The sequence below is a fragment of the Hylobates moloch genome, unplaced genomic scaffold, assembly GCF_009828535.3.
Source record: "Hylobates moloch isolate HMO894 unplaced genomic scaffold, HMol_V3 SCAFFOLD_14, whole genome shotgun sequence".
NCBI classification, from domain to species: domain Eukaryota; kingdom Metazoa; phylum Chordata; class Mammalia; order Primates; family Hylobatidae; genus Hylobates; species Hylobates moloch.
Genome location: NW_026652289.1, coordinates 54,715,785 through 54,731,391, shown reverse-complemented (window position 1 = coordinate 54,731,391; position 15,607 = coordinate 54,715,785). Strand labels below are relative to the sequence as shown.

Sequence of the window (15,607 nt, the reverse complement as noted above, 5' to 3'; positions counted from 1 at the left end):
TATATTTTCCTGTGATCAAAGCAGTGTACATTATTACAGAAAATTTTTAAAATACAAGAAAGGCCAGGCGCAGTGACTAACGCCTGTAGTCCCAGCACTTTGGGAGGCTGAGGTAGGTGGATCACCTGAGGCCAAGAGATCAAGACCATCCTGGCCAACAAGGTGAAACCCCCTCTCTACTAAAAATACAAAAATTAGTTGCATGTGGTGGCGCGTGCCTGTAGTCCCAGCTACTCAGGAAGCTGAGGCAGGAGAATCCCTTGAACCCGGGAGGCGGAGTTTGCAGTGAGACGAGATCCGCCACTGCATTCCAGCCTGGCGACAGAGTGAGACGCCGTCTCAAAAAATAAAAAATACAAGAAAAAGGATAAAAAGTACTTATTTCCTATCACTCAAAGATAATCACTGTTGTTTTTAGTGGGAGGGGGAACTGTTTTGTATTTTCTCAGTCTTTTTCTAACAACTTTATGGTAGTCAATGCATTATATATTAGAGTTTATGTGGGGCATTATTATAATATATAACGGACACAATACATAGAGAGGTATTACTACGAGTGCCATAGTTGTACTATAGAGTATAGTACATAGAGAAAATGCTAGATATACAATTCTGTATTCTGCTTTTTTCTGTTAACATTTGTATTTTTTCAGATTATTATTCATTCCTTGTAAACAACATTTATATGCTTCAAAATATTCCATTGAGCACATAAACCACAGTTTACTTAACTACCCCCTTATTGCAGAACATTTAGAGTGCTTGCATTTTTCATGTTGGTGAGTAATGTGCATGAAAATTATTGTGCATACAGGATTTTTTCTATATATTTTCAGTAATGTCCTCAAGATAGATTTCCAGAAGTAAGTCAGGCTGTGCGCTTTGATTCATATTGCAAAGTCCAGAACATATTATTTAAAATCACACTTAAAAGCCGAAGGCTTCTAACATAAGGTGGAACTGGTTGTTGCTTTTGCCAGGTGAAGAGAAAACCACCCATTGACAAGACAGAATGGGACAGCTTCTTTGATGAGAATGGCCACTTGGCCAAGTCACGGGACTTCATTTGTGTTAACATCCTGGAAAGGGTGGGTCCCCAAGCTACCCTTGGTGTTGCCCTGGAACTGGGAGCATGGATGGGCAGGCGGCAGGTGTGGCGTTGGATGAAGCCCTTTTGGTAGGCATCGATAGAGCCCATGACCCCCACCTCCCCCCCCCACCCCAGGGTCTGCACCCCTTCGTGAGGACTGAAGCCTGGAAATTCCTCACGGGCTACTTCTCATGGCAGAGTTCCCAGGATGAGCGGCTCACGGTGGACAGCATGAGGAGGTAGAACACTCCAGACACTGTTGGGATGGGAGGAGGCCTGCAGGTGGCAGGTGCTGCCTCCCCAGCCTGCAGACTATCTTCTGCCCTCATGCAACTTCTCATTCCGAGAGGAACCCCATGCCTCCTGACCCAGGCACAGCACACAGGAGGGGCGGCCAGTTCATGCCAGTGCCTTCTCTCCCCGAGCTCCATTTACCAGCCCATCAACTGCCAGGCATGGGCTTGGTCCCAGCCACTCCTCTTACCCCTGGGCCCCAAGTCCCATCCTTCCCTAGGGCCTATGCATTCTCCCTCTGAAGCAGCCCTTGAACAGAGTCTGCCACCCTCTTCCCTGGGTGCCACCCCAACTCCACCTCCTCCCTGCCCCACATGGCTGAGCTGCCTCCTGGGTCTAGTCTCCCCACTCCCTGCCTGTGCCCAGTGTTTCCTCCCAGTGCCCAGGGGGAAGGTACAAAACCCAGTATGGGCTGTGTGTGTGCTTAGATGAAACACTCCCAGTGGTGTAACTGGTAACGTTTCAAATAGCACATCTTCTCTTCCAAAAACTTCCTGATCCTAGCTCCACATCGCCCACTCTCCCAGAGCCTGACACTCCAACCACACTGACAGCCTCACTGACTCCTCATTTGCCCACTCCTGCCCCAGCACAGACCACATTTGCACTCCCCTCTGTCCTTGGTTCACCCTTTCTCCTCCCTCCACAACGGCTTTCTATCATCTGCCTATCAGTAGCCCACCCTTCCTTCAAGGCCCAGATCCCACAGTATACCTCCTCCAAGCAGCCCTCCCAGATCTCCCAAGGGAGCCAGGGATGAAGCACTTTGTTTCAGTAGATAACACACCATCTTTGAACTTGGACCGTCTTGGATTTGGAAACCGCGTTCAAATTTCAGCACTCCGATTTACACCCTGGGTGAACTTGCCCATGAACTTCAGTGCTGAAGTCTCAGTCTCCTCCTCTATAAAATGCGGGTAACAATCGATTTCACAGAGTGGTTGTGGGGGCTGAATTAGATAATACAGGTAAGGCACCTTGCACAGGGGAGGAATCAGTAGCTTTTATGATTTTGCTGGGAATCCTCCCTCCCTGAAGCCGGAGGCCCTTGACTTGCACTTCCATGACCCTGGGCACTTGGTCCCACAGCAGAGAGACTGGAGCCTGTGTCTTCCCTCCCAGGTTGAATGCAAACAACGGCAGAGGCTGCAGCCAGTTTGCCTTTTTCTTGGGCCCTCTCCAGACCTTGCCTGCCCATGGGAAGGCTCTGTACACACTGGCTGAGTCCGACTGACTCCACTGCTGAATATCTTCCCATCAGAGGAATGGACTCCTTTGGATTGTGGCTGCATGACTGCGTAGCCTGGGCTGGACTCACCTGTCCGGGAGCTTGAAGCAGGGGCTAGGCCCAGCCCCAAGGGAGCATCCAGACAGAATGTGGAAAAGATTCCCATGCCGGGGCCAGCCAGAGTGACCCAGGGTGGGACGGGGGTGTGAGGGCTGGGCTAGGGAGCTCAGAGGGGCTCGGGAGCTCTGACAAGAGCCCACCTGTGTTCGTTTCCTGAGGCTGCTTTAGCAAGTACCACAAACTGGGTGGCTTCCGACAACAGAAACCTGTCCTCTCGCAGTTCTGGAGCCAGAAGCCCAAAATCAAGGTGTTGGCTCCTTCCAGAGGCTCTAGGGTAGAACCCTTCCTTACCTCCCAGCTTCTGGTGGCTCCTGGTGTTCCTCGGCTGGTGGCTGCCTCACTCCATTGTCCCCATGGTCGTGAGACCTTCTGCTCTCTGTGTGTTATAAGAACACATATCATTGGATTTGGGGTCCACCTGGAAAGTCTTAAGTTAAGGATCTCATCTGGAGATCCTTAACTTAATCACATCTACAAAGCCCCTTTTCCCCCATATGGTTACATTCACAGGTCCTAGGGGTTAGGACATGGATATGTCTCTTTTGGAGGCCACCATGCAGCCAGTGATACCAACTAATCATATTCTAATAATGAGGACAAAACACCGCTCACTCAGCACTTCCAATTCCGAGGCACAGGTGCCAGTATTATGCCCATTCTACAGATGGGGAAACTGAGGCTTAGAGATGGAAAATTATGTCCCCAAGACTTGCCCCCAGTGGCAGACACCCCGTTATTAAGGTGTAGAGCCAGGATTCAGGTGCAGCGTTTGGAGTACAGAGCCCAGGAAGTTAAACTGTCTCCATTCTGCACTCCAGGCGCATGTTGGAGGACAGTTAGGGTGGCACCGGTTGAGATGAGGGAGAGCATCACAGGTAGGGTGCATGGCTGGCGAGGGTGCTGCCCTGGATCTGCCTGGGGCCCGGTAGCTGCAGCTGCTCATTCTCCACTTGCCAGAAGGGGAAAGCCACCTTGTTCAGCCTCAGTTCTGTTCTCACAGGAAGAACTACAAGGCCTTATGCCAGATGTATGAGAAGATTCAGCCCCTTCTGGAAAACCTGCACCAGAACTTCATAGAGACTCGCAATAACATCGGTGAGTAAAGCGGGGTGGAGAGGGCTGGGCAGAGGGAGGGCTTGAAGCCAACCCTGCCCCCTTCTCAGCCACTTCCACGGAGGGATGGTTCCAGGATCCTGGGAGTTGCTTTGACTTGTGCCTGGAGTTTTGCCAGCTGAACCTTGGTTAATCCACCCCACCAGTCTCTCCTGGGTGGCCCTAGATGCCCCATACCATGTTTCCCTGGGCGCATGATGTTCCTGCTGCCTGGTCTTCCTCTCTCCTTTCTTTGGCTTTGAACAAGGTTGGATTTGAACTGGACAGAGAGGAAGGGTGGGGGAGGACATTCCTGGCCAAGGGTACAGCCTCGTCAAAGGGTTGGAGGTGGGAAGAAACACAGACGGCTCAGGGTGTGGTGAGGAACGGAGCCTGGCAGGGGCTGATGTAACTTTCACAGCTCCCTCTCCCTCCATGATGTCCTAGGGCCTGCCCATTGGGGTAGGGGAAGAAATTCACCCATAGACCTGCTGGATGTGATCTGGTGCCACCCACTTGTCCCTTGCTTCCAACCTAGCATGTGACATTCAGAAACTCTATGACAAAGACCCCCTGGGCAATGTCCTCATCGACAAGAAGAGGCTAGAGAAGATCCTGCTGCTGAGTTACGTCTGCAACACGCAGGCAGGTGAGCCTCAGCCTCCCCTTGTCAATGCCCTCCCGGGACCTGGCTCAGCCTAAGCCAAGGGTCCAGGCTCTCCCACCCAGCCCCTCCTCCCCAACCCCCTCTTCGCCACAGAGTACCAGCAGAGCTTCCATGAGATCATGATGCTCTTCCAGCTGATGGTGGAGCACGACCACGAGACCTTCTGGCTTTTCCATTTCTTCCTGCAGAAAACGGTGAGGGCAAGGCCTGAGCTCAGGGACACCCCTCCCCAACCCCCCACTACTCCCCAAACAACTCCTTGAGGCTGGGCAGGCATTGGCAGCCCCAGCCATTCCCTCCAACCCCAGCCATTCCTTCCAGCCTTCTGGGTCTCAGAGGAGCCTGGGAGGGTGATGCTAAACCCAGTGGTTCAAAGTAGTGCTGGTGAGGAGGCATTGAAGTGGAGAAGGGGGATGGAGCAAAGCTCTGGGTCCACCTCTCAACAAACCTTGAAAAAGCGTGGCTGGCCAGGCCCAGGGATGGTGCCCTCTCCTGGCATTTTCTTCCCCAAGCACGGTTCTCCTCCTTCCTCACCTCTTCTTCCTCAGTGGCTCCCCGTGGACTCCAGAATAAAATCCAGTAAACTTAGGCAGTCATTCAGGGCTGTTCCCTTCACATAACCTGAATTCCTGCACACTAGGGGACTCAGTAGTCCCCAGGGCTCCCTCACTGTCCAAGTTGAGGGGTTTTGAAGGTGCAGCTCCCTGGAACACCTCCCTGGAAAGCCTTTCCTCATGATCTGCGAGAGGCTGCCCAGAACCCTCCCTCATCCCTCCTTCCACCCCACCATCCCTGCACATGTGCTTGCTGCCCTTCCCTTGTCCCAGTTGGCTCTGCCCCAACACTATTGTGTGAGGGAAGAACTGGGTAACTGGGCTCACTAGACTGTGAGCCACAGTTGAGAATCTCTACTACACACACACACACACACACACACATACACACACACACACACACACACTACACAGCCACCCAGAGGTGCACAACAGATACAGACAAACTTGCATACACAGATCACAGTCACAGACATAGATATGTACGTACACACTCACACACACACACACAGACTCGTAGAGACATGGGCCCAGCACACAGACAGAGACACAGAGCCTCCAGAAGTGAAGCGGGGGGAAGCAGAGTTGACTCTTCCGGTGCCTTGAAGCCAAGGAGGACTCAGTCTGTCTCCCACCATCACGGGCAGGAACACAGCTGTGTCATCAACATTGGCGTGGCCAAGAACCTAGACATGCTCAGCACCCTGATCACCTTCCTGGACCCCGTGTTTGCTGAGCACCTAAGTGAGTGGTTCCCACCTCCTGCCACCTCACCCAACCCCCAGGGTAGGCATGGGAGGGGGGCTGGGACCCAACTGTTAGTCCCTAATCATGGGGGGCCGGAGAGCCGCAGAGTCATTTGATTGCCTTTCCAGGCCCTGGGAAGAGGGTTATCTGGGTGGGATTGGAGCCTGGACAGTTAAAAGTTGACTCTAAACCATCTCCCAGGGCAGCTGGAAAAGGGGCAGCAGGCTTTTTGTATTTCCCAAGTGTTTTGCAGGCTCCGTAGTTTGGCCTCATCTGCATGTGTTTGCTGTATCATATGTGTTTTCCCCTGACCACAGCCTCACCTTCTCTCCCCACAGAAGGGAAGGGTGCAGGGGCTGTGCAGTCCCTCTTCCCCTGGTTCTGCTTCTGCTTCCAGCATGCCTTCAAGTCCTTCGATGATGTCTGGAGGTTCTGGGAGGTGAGGTGTCCAGTTAGGGATCATCAGGCTGGGCTCCACCCCTCGGGCAGAGTGGAAGCTGCAAGTCTTCGTTGCCTCCCCCTTTCTTCCTGGCTTGGATGGAGTTCAGTATCTTGGGGTTTTGTTATGTCAGCAACCCTGCTCCCACCTTGCTGGAGGAAGCTGGAGCATCATTTTGTCCATATGTTCATTTAACACAAAGGCCCCACTGGCTGTGCCTTCTGCGGGCAGTTGACACAGGAGGGCCCTCTGGCCTGTGTGGTGGGATCCTGGGCCTGCAGCTCCCCTTCCCTGCTGCCCTGCCCAGGTGGCCTCCCCACGCTTTCACTTCCCCAGCTATCCCCCCAACCCTGGCCTTCCCCTTCCCCAAAGTGCTGCTTCTATGGAACTCTCTCACAGAAGGTGGGTCCCCAAGGACACCTGTAGTCCTGTGACCACAATCCTCAGGGCCATCAGCAGATGAACCCCCTGAGGAATGCCACCCCCATCCATCACTGCCCTGCCCATGGCCACCACTGCCTGCAGTGTCCAGCCCAACCATCCACCTGGCATGTAGGGCCCCACAGATCTATTCCCACATCCCTGTCCCTCCCTCTTGGCTGGCTGGTCTCCATGCCCAAGTCCATGACCACACCCAGGCCTTTGGTGACACCCTTGGGTCATTAGTTCCCATCAACCCTTGCTTGCCAAAACCCCACTCAAATTCGACAGTTTCCTGGTGTCTTCCCACCCCTCATTGCCTCCCTCCCCTTCCCCTATCTAATGAATTCCCTGAAGCCTCTATCTCTGAATCCCCCAGGAGACAGCACAATGCTTAGAACCAGGAGTACCTGTGAGCACATGCCTGAGTGAGTGGATGAGTGAGTGAGTGAATGAATGAAGAATGACTGAATGAGCAAGTCAGCAGCAAGGCCCAGGAATGGCTGACCCTGGGCACGTGGTTGGTGGGTACCTCACCATCCTCAGGGCATCTGCAGTCTCAGGCCACAGGGCCCAGACTGAGACGACCTGACCCACAGGTTCTGCTGACTGGGAAGCCCTGCAGGAACTTCCAGGTGCTGGTGGCCTACAGCATGCTGCAGATGGTGCGGAAGCAGGTGCTGCAGGAAAGCATGGGCGGAGATGACATCCTCCTGGTGAGAGCACCCTCGGGCAAGCTACCACCCCAGCTCCTGGAGGCCCTGACACCCCACCCCACCCCAGCTGCAAGACTGGGGTTCATGGGGTGCTGGGCACCAGTGCCACCTTTTCCCCCCAGACAGGAAGGGCAATGAGATCTAAGGTACAGATTACTGTGCCAAGGGCTTTTAATAGAGCTCGTTTAAGCCTCACCAGAAGCCTGACACAGGGAGGCTATAACCATCATCATCACCTCTAGTTAACACATGAGGAAATGGAGGCCTTGAACACTCCCTAACTATTAAGCTCTACCATCTCGCAGTTAACCCTGTGGCCCTGGGATATTGCTGAAGCAGAAGGACCTAGAGTTTTCCACCATTTTAAAAAAGCTACTGAAGTCTTCGTTGGAAGAAACGAATCTTAGGTGGCACCCTAATTATAAACCAAGTCCTTCTTCAAAGCCCCTAAGACACTTGGTGGAACCCCAGGACTCCCTAGAGCCTAACATGAAAGCTAACATTTACCATTGCCCCAAAATATCAAGTTTTAGGCATTGAGCCAAGCAGGCTGGGGAGAGGTCAGGTGGTCCCCAGCGACTGCTGTGAGCAGCATCCTTCTTCCCTGGGTGCTGCAGGCAGCTGCCTGTGCCCAAGAGTGCAGGGAGATGTTTGCCCCAGCCCCACCCACAACTGCTCCCACACTGCCACGCAGGCCTGCAACAACCTTATCGACCTTGATGCTGATGAGCTGATCTCTGCCGCCTGCGTGGTTTATGCTGAGCTCATCCAGAAGGATGTAAGTTGTCCCAATGATGTGTCCTCCTCCTCCTCTTCCTCCTCCTCCTCCTCTTCCTCCTCCTCCTCCTCTTCTTCCTCATCCTCCTCCTCTTCTTCCCCCTCCTCCTCTTCTCCCTCCTCCTCCTCCTGGTCGGAGCCTATCCTGATCTCCCAAACGCAGCCCATGGCAGGTGCACTCAACTTCAGAGACACAGACTGTGCCACGTTCTCTACCACCAACCCATGCATGTTGCTCCTCATCGTCTTCTTGCTGTTTGCACATGTAGCTCCTTCCTCCCTGAGCAGGTTTTGCTACTTGAGAGGACGGCCCTCATCCCCCATTCCCTGTGTCCATCCCAGTGGGTCTGGGCACCCAGAGGCTCAGGAGAATGTCGCTGCTTAGAAGAACCGAAGAATGAAAGCGACAGACCAATGTCTGTGCACCTCCCACCTGCCTCCTCCCTAGGTTCCTCAGACATTAAAGGATTTCTTCCTCTGAGGACACCAAAGCCCACAGTGGACCGATGCCCTCGATGGGCAGGATGAAAGTCAGGGGCACTGGAGTGAGGGAGTAGATAAAACAGCTGCAATATAAACAGTCCTCTGGAATAATGGTTTGTGGTGGACGCTGTGTCTTTGACCTTAGGGGCTGGGACGCATGTGAGAGCTGAGACAGGATCGTACGATAGGAAGAGAGGCTGGCTGGCTGAGAGACACGTTCTGAGGCTAGGGAGGGTGCTTGCTGGAAGAGACTGGGTCAGTGGCTCCTCCCTGATGGAGGGTTTTCCAAGGCTGCGGTGTATCCACATCTGGAAACAAATGGTTAGAGAAAAGACTTCCAGACCCCTGTGGAGGACAAAACTGAGCACATTTAATAAGGATTAGTTCATCTGGACTCAGGTCCTTAGAGGAAGGCTGGTCCTGGGGCTCTGCCCCACCCCCACTGCTCCCCTGCATCCTGTCACATCAATCACACAATTAAGTAATTTTTTTCCAGAGATTCCCTGCTAGTCTGTGGAAGGGGCTGGCCTGGAAGAACTATCTGATGAGCAGGCAGTTCCCTTCCTGGTTTCAAAGCCTCCCTCATAATTGTGCCTTCATTTATCAGCCTGCAAATGTGTCCTCAAGCTACATTTTATTTTCCAGTCTTGATCAATCTTTCTTGAGAATGCACTCTTTGCCCCTGGCCAGGCAGTCAGTTGCTCTGTGAGGAAAAGGTGCATCACACCTGCCCCCCCGGGCTATGCCACAGCCCTGAGCCCCTGCCCAGCCTGCCCCATGCTCTGGCTGGCCCCTCTGAGGGAAGACATGTAGATGGGCCAGAGAGGCTGAAACTGCAGAAGGGTTGGGGCTGGCTGGGTGCCCCCAGAGCTGCTCAGCAACACACACACACACACACACAAATGCACACACATACACACTGCCCTGCCCAGTGACTACAAGTTTTCCGGAGGGTTGACATTACACATGGGCGGGAGGGATCCCTTGCTTTTGCTGTGAACTGGTCCTTAGAGGTAAGGCATGACCATCCCTCTCACTCTTCAGCCAACTGTCCCTCTCTCTGCTCCCATCCTGACACTCTTAGTGACCATCACTCCAAAGCCATTATGTCCCCGATGAGTGCTTGGTCTCCTTCCCCTCAGGCAACAGTCTCCCATCCAGGACCAGCTCTGAGTCTCTTAGCTGCTGTATCTTTGCTGGAAGGTCGGGGGGGGAATGCTGAAGAATGAGGGCCTGTCCCCCCAGCAACATCTTCTCTGCATGGCTAAAGAGCTCATATTTGCTGGGCAGGGAGGCACATGGGTAAATTTATATGCTACACTTCTCCTTTGCTTTTATGTTCCTAAGGCAGCTTATTTAAATAAGGGTTCCTGCATGAAACACAGTTCTCCAAGGATGAAACTGTGTTTGCATTTTGCCAGAGAGGCAGAGAACCAGAGTAAAAGACATCTTGCTGAGCTAGTTTTGGCCTTGGGAAGAGAAGAATCAATAGAAACATCCGATGAACATTTTCTAATGCTTCTTTTAGACTGGTGACTTTAGATGGCTGATTATTTTTGGTTGGGGCCTACACACAATGCCAAACATCTATTTCAAAACAAACATTTAAGAACTCATCTTCTAGACAACTTGCTGCCAAATCTGTTTTTAAAATCACTGGAGCCCCATTATTACACAGTCCTTCCCAGGAGCCCAGTGGATGAAGTTTGGGTGCAGATCCCAGAGCCCTGTCCCCTCCCCCACCCCTCTCAAGCCCCCCTCCTTGAACCTCACATCATTTCCTGTGCTATCTGCAAGGAGCCTCTTGTCTACTAGGGCACATATTTGAAAACCTGTTAGGTTTTGAGGACGAAGTGGATTCAGTCTTGACACTGAATTGATCCAGATTCAGATAAATCCCAGGTGATGGAGTGATGAAAGTAACAATCTTGGAAGAGTGGAGCTCTGTCTGCAGTACTCCCAGCCCATCAGACTGTAGATTAGGATCTTCCCACCATGCTGCTATGCAGGTCCTAAAAAATAACACTGGGCTGTATAATTCATTCATTTATTCCCCCTTCTCTGGCTCACTTAGTTTATCATTTGTACAGGCCAGTGTTGTTTTTCTCCAGTAGGGTCCCTTCCGGAGACAGAGCTATAGGAAGCATTGAAATCCTAGAGCCTAAGTTTGTGTTATGATAGTCTAGTTTGTTTCAGCATGCATTTACTGAGTACTGTCTTAGACCATTTGGACTGCTGTAATGATGGCAGTGGTGGCCCATCTGGAGCAGTCACTGCCATGATGCCAGCTGCAGTAGGGGAGGCGCAGCGAAGGCTGCATGCTCCATGGAGCCAGTGGGAGCCAAAAACAGGCAGGATCCCTGCCCCCTTCCTAGTTGGAGGGGTGGGAGACCCACCCTCCCTGGCACAGCTGCGGCCACCCTGCCACGGCTGTGGACCCAGGCATCTCTGCACTCTTGGGGGCCCTGGAAACCCCCATGCCCTCACAGGCTCAGAACTGCCTGCTCCAACTGCCTGGCCTCTCCCCACTCCTGGTGCCCACTCTGATTTCGGAACAAAGCTGTGGCTGAGCCCAGGTGCTGTCACAACCCAGCCAGGTGTGCGCACACCTGCGGCAGCACTGACATACCAGCCCCATGCCTTCTTGGCCCCCCTCTGGACTTTGGGTACCGACAAGCATGGAAGAGAGGCTGAGGGGGTGCTAAGGATGGCTCGGCATGGGCCTTCAGGCACCCCTCATCATGAACAGCCTGGGCACCATGGACGGCAGGTTAATGACAGCAGGAGGCAGGCAGATCCTGGGTGGAAAGGGGTAGATCCTGGTGAAACCCCACCTTCAGACCAGGGACAGTCTGAGGACTGGGGGCCAGGCTGCCAGTTCCACGGACTGGAGTGACAACCTATGGGGCTTTTTCTGGGTCTGCCCATGGCCACTGATGGACAAATTAGCATGCACACTCTCTCCTCTGAAGCCCATAAAAACCCGAGACTCAGCCAGCCTCAGGCAGACTACTGGATGACCTGCCTGTGGAGAGGAGCTACTCACTGCGGGTCTCCTCTGAGCTGTTCTGTTGCTCAATAAAGCAACTCTTTGCCTTGCTCACCCTCCACTTGTCCACATACCTCATTCTTCCTGGATGTGGGACAAGAACTTGAGACCCACCGAATGGCAGGGTTGAAAGAGCTATAACACAAACAGGGCTGAAACCCACCCCTTGCTTGCCATGTTGCAGGTGACAGGAAGGAGAGAAGAGAGAAGGAGAGAAAAGCTGTAGCCCTTTGGGGATCCCAGACCCAGGAGCTCCCTGAGCCAGGGCTGTGACACCCTCTTTGGGGCTCTGTGGTTCTTGGTGTCTCCAAGCTTCCATGCACCACTGCGTTCCCTTGTGCCAGCCATGGATGCTGTTTGTGGTACTCCTGGTCCAGCTGCGGCCAGCGCCCATGCCAGCATCTGGAGCTTCCCCTCCCACTACAACTGGCACGCTCGGCTGGCTGTGTGCAGTGGCCAGACCCCACACTCACTCGTTCACACACCCCTCAACACTCCATGTCTGGCTCTCCCTTGGCAGGTGTGGGCTCCAGGCCAATAGTGTGAGCCGAATGCAGCCTGCCAGGCCAAGTGGGCAAACAAGCCCAGCAGGCCCGAGCAAAACTCAGGCAAAGGCGTCACTGTCCACACAGGTTTCAAGCTGGAAAGGAACACGTCAAGGATTCCATGACAATAACACAATAGAGTAATGTCAGTGATGATGGCAGTGATGGTGATAGTGATGTCGGAGATGCCAGTGATGGTGGTAGTAATGTCAGTGATGGTGGTGAAGCTAATTATATGGCAGTGTTGGTGGCAGAGGTGTGATGTCATTTATGATGGTGGAGGTGGTAGTGATGGTGACATCAGTGGCAGAGGTGATATAGAATCTGGCAGTGGTAATGATGTCATCACTGGTGGTGGTGACGATAGTGCTGACTTTCATCCTGCCAACAAAAACTGACTGTTTCTAATGGTACTCCTTAAGTAGCAGCAGAGGAAAAGATGAGATTCAAGGAAGGGACTGAAGGGGATTGCAGCAGGGAGGGCTCTGATATTGATGATGGTGTTGGTGGTGAGGGCAATCATGGTGGAGATGAAAACAGTGACTAATTCATTCTGAAAAAACTAGTGCCCAGCACACTTCCAATGAGCAAGGCCTAGACATAATATCTTTAAGTGAATCACCGTGGCCACGAGCATAGAGATAAAGAAAATGGAAGCAGCCAGGCCCCATCCAAGCTTTCTAAAACTTGGTCCTGAGCCAGATATGAAAGTTTGGATTGAATTGGCTGCATTCCTTCCAAGCTCTCACCCTCACCTCTCTTTCACTCTTCTTCTAAGCCTCTTCCCTGGAGAATTCATTCATTTATTCCTTCTTCTCTGGCTACACTGAATGACCCCAAGGCCACTTTTTGTTCCTGGAGTTAGGATAATAGCTGTCTACCCACTAACAACTGCACAGAGTAACCGTGGATAAAACTCCAAGTTCTCTGGGCCCCCAGGTCTGTGTTTCCCCCCTCAGAGAGGAAGAAAGAAGGAGGGCTTCTGCACCCACCCTCAGGCTTGCCAGCAGAACGGAGTCTGGCCTGAAGCCACCAGACCTTTGGTCAGTGGGGAGGAAGGGATACTCCCTCCTTTCAGGAGGAAGAACATAGCTACTAGGAAGGGCCTCCACTGCCCAGGACCCAACCCCAAAGGACAGCTGGTGGGCTGGAGCTTCAGGAGGTCACGAACAAGGGCATGTGACCCCTGCCCTCACAATTATACAGAAGGTGTACTAATTGGGTAATTAATATGTTCCACGCCTTGTGCTAAGCACTCACATGCTTTATCTAACAGAATCAGAATTCTGATTCTGATTTCACCCTCATGACTGAATTCAAATTCAGAAACAGGTGCAGTCATTACCCTCTCATTACCAGCGAGGAACCTGAGGCACTGGGTTACACAGCTAGTGATTTGCAAAGTCCAGATTTGAATGCTGATGGGCGAACCCCAGGGCCCCACTGTTATGCCATGGTATTGGCTCTTGGGCAGCTTCCGTTTTCACCTCATTCCCTGCCCACAGCCTCACTTGGTGTCTGCCATCCTCCCGCAGCCCACATTGAGTCTCTTGTCTGGTCCTCTGCAGAGCAGGCCCTCATCTCACAGGCCACCCCACCCTTGGCAGCTGAAACCCCACCAATGGGCCGAGATGGTCCAGGGCTGGATGACGGGGTGGTGTGTGCAGGAAGCTCTGTCCTACTTCCCTTGTCCCTCTCTATGCCTTCGATGACCCCAATAAGTGTGGGAGGGCCCAGAGGCAGCCATATTTGCTGCATCTTGTTTTGAAACAAAGCTCTGAACATTCCTTCTGCATTCCTTCTCCAGGACGGGGAGTGGGCTGGGGATCTGGGGTTGCAGGAAGTCAGTCTGCAGGGGTGAGTGTGGGGATCCAAGATGGGGCTGGCAGGTCCCACATGGAAGCAGCAGCAGCAAAGCCTGGGCCGCTGGGGTGGGCCAAGTGTTGTAAGGGGAGAGCCGCGCAGCTCTGGGAGACAGGGTGGAGGAGGGCTGTGCAGGAGTAGCCTCTCTTTCCTATCCCTGCCCCTGCCGACCTTTCTCTGGACCAGCCCCCATGGCAGAGACCACCTGGATGGAAAAAGACCAAGGCAGAGAGGAGAGAATTTCCAGTTGGTGCCAAGGGCCATCGACCACACTGCTCAAGAGGGAAAAGGACTTATTTCTGGGACCTCAAACAAAAGCACTAGCTCTACTGTCCTGCCGGACCCTGGTGCTCACTGAGCTTGTAGTGGGGAAGAGATTCACAACCAGAAATGAGGGAGGCTGGTGGCAGGCGTAGGAGGGCGGAGTCACAAGCAATAGCGTTTAGTCTGGACACACATTACAATCACCAAGGGAGCTTTTTAAAAATAACCAATTCCCAGGGCCCACCAATTAAACCAGCATATCTGGGGGTGGGGCCAGGGCACTGGTCTTTTTCAAAAGCTCCCAGGTGGTTCTAAAGTGCGGTCAGGAATAAGAACACCTGAGTTCAGAACAGGAGTTTAATGAAGGGGGATTAGCGATCAGCTGGTTTGACCCCTTCCTTCCACTTACAGGGAGTTCAAGGAAGTCCTCACAGTGAGTGATTACAGCCCAGAGAGGACAGGAGTGACTGTGCAGGGCACTGTCCAGGAGCAGAGCTTGTCTCCGCAGTCAACTCTCCTGTTAGTCTCCTTCCTGGACCACACCAATGGCTGCCCTCTTTCCAGGAGCTCTGGAATAGACCTCCCTACCCTCCCACCTTAGAGCCCTTCAGCTGACTAACTCTAGAATTAAGCATTCCAAGTTCTATTCTAAGCCAGCACATAAAAGAATTTCTTTAGGGAGTTAATAAGAGCCAAAGTCTCAAAGGTCTGACCCTCACCTGCAGTGATATGCAAATGGTACCCGAACACCGGTAGTGCAGCATTCAGAGGCTGGGAGCAAATAGGATGCAAATGTATGCAATCATTATGCAAACAAGGGCAGCCCAGATTAATGGCCTCAATCTTTCAACTAGACAGCAGCTGTCTCTTTAGGTACGAGCATGGCTGACATGGAGGACTAAATTGTCTCCTGTCAGAAGCATCCTGAGGAAGGGTCAGCTCTCAGGTCAAAAGGAGGGATTGTTCAGACACCTGGCTTGCCGATGCTCTGCTCTGAGAAATCTGGGCAAGGATGTCTGTCAGCCAGTCAGGATATTCTTCTCTGCCCGGGCTCCTCACTCAAGTCCCAGGATCAATGCTAGGCACTGAACTTTGTGGGAAGAGTAATGGTGATAGGGATGATGGAGGTGGTGGAGGTCATGGGAGAGGTAATGGTGGAAGTGATAGAGTTGGAAATAGTTGAGAAGATGGCAGAGGTGGAGGTGAGGGTGATGAAGTTCCTGGTGATGATAGTGACATGAACAACAGAGATAATGGCG

The 15,607-nt window shown here is 52.7% G+C and overlaps 1 protein-coding gene across 3 annotated transcripts in view; it reads left to right on the top strand.

The window, feature by feature from the left end:
• Positions 1–15,607, top strand: part of TBC1D21 (TBC1 domain family member 21) — a 36,499-nt gene that overhangs the window by 7,166 nt on the left and 13,726 nt on the right. For 2 of the 3 annotated variants that reach the window (XM_058427894.1, XM_058427895.1), the window contains exons 2-10: positions 981–1,088; positions 1,226–1,329; positions 3,733–3,827; positions 4,363–4,473; positions 4,585–4,685; positions 5,693–5,789; positions 6,131–6,231; positions 7,251–7,367; positions 8,062–8,145. In XM_058427894.1, the coding sequence (XP_058283877.1) occupies positions 981–1,088; positions 1,226–1,329; positions 3,733–3,827; positions 4,363–4,473; positions 4,585–4,685; positions 5,693–5,789; positions 6,131–6,231; positions 7,251–7,367; positions 8,062–8,145 (918 nt within the window). Of the gene's footprint in view, positions 1–980; positions 1,089–1,225; positions 1,330–3,732; positions 3,828–4,362; positions 4,474–4,584; positions 4,686–5,692; positions 5,790–6,130; positions 6,232–7,250; positions 7,368–8,061; positions 8,146–8,592; positions 8,741–15,607 lie in introns of those variants that run through there. The other variant, XM_032175226.2, reaches the window with a different exon arrangement.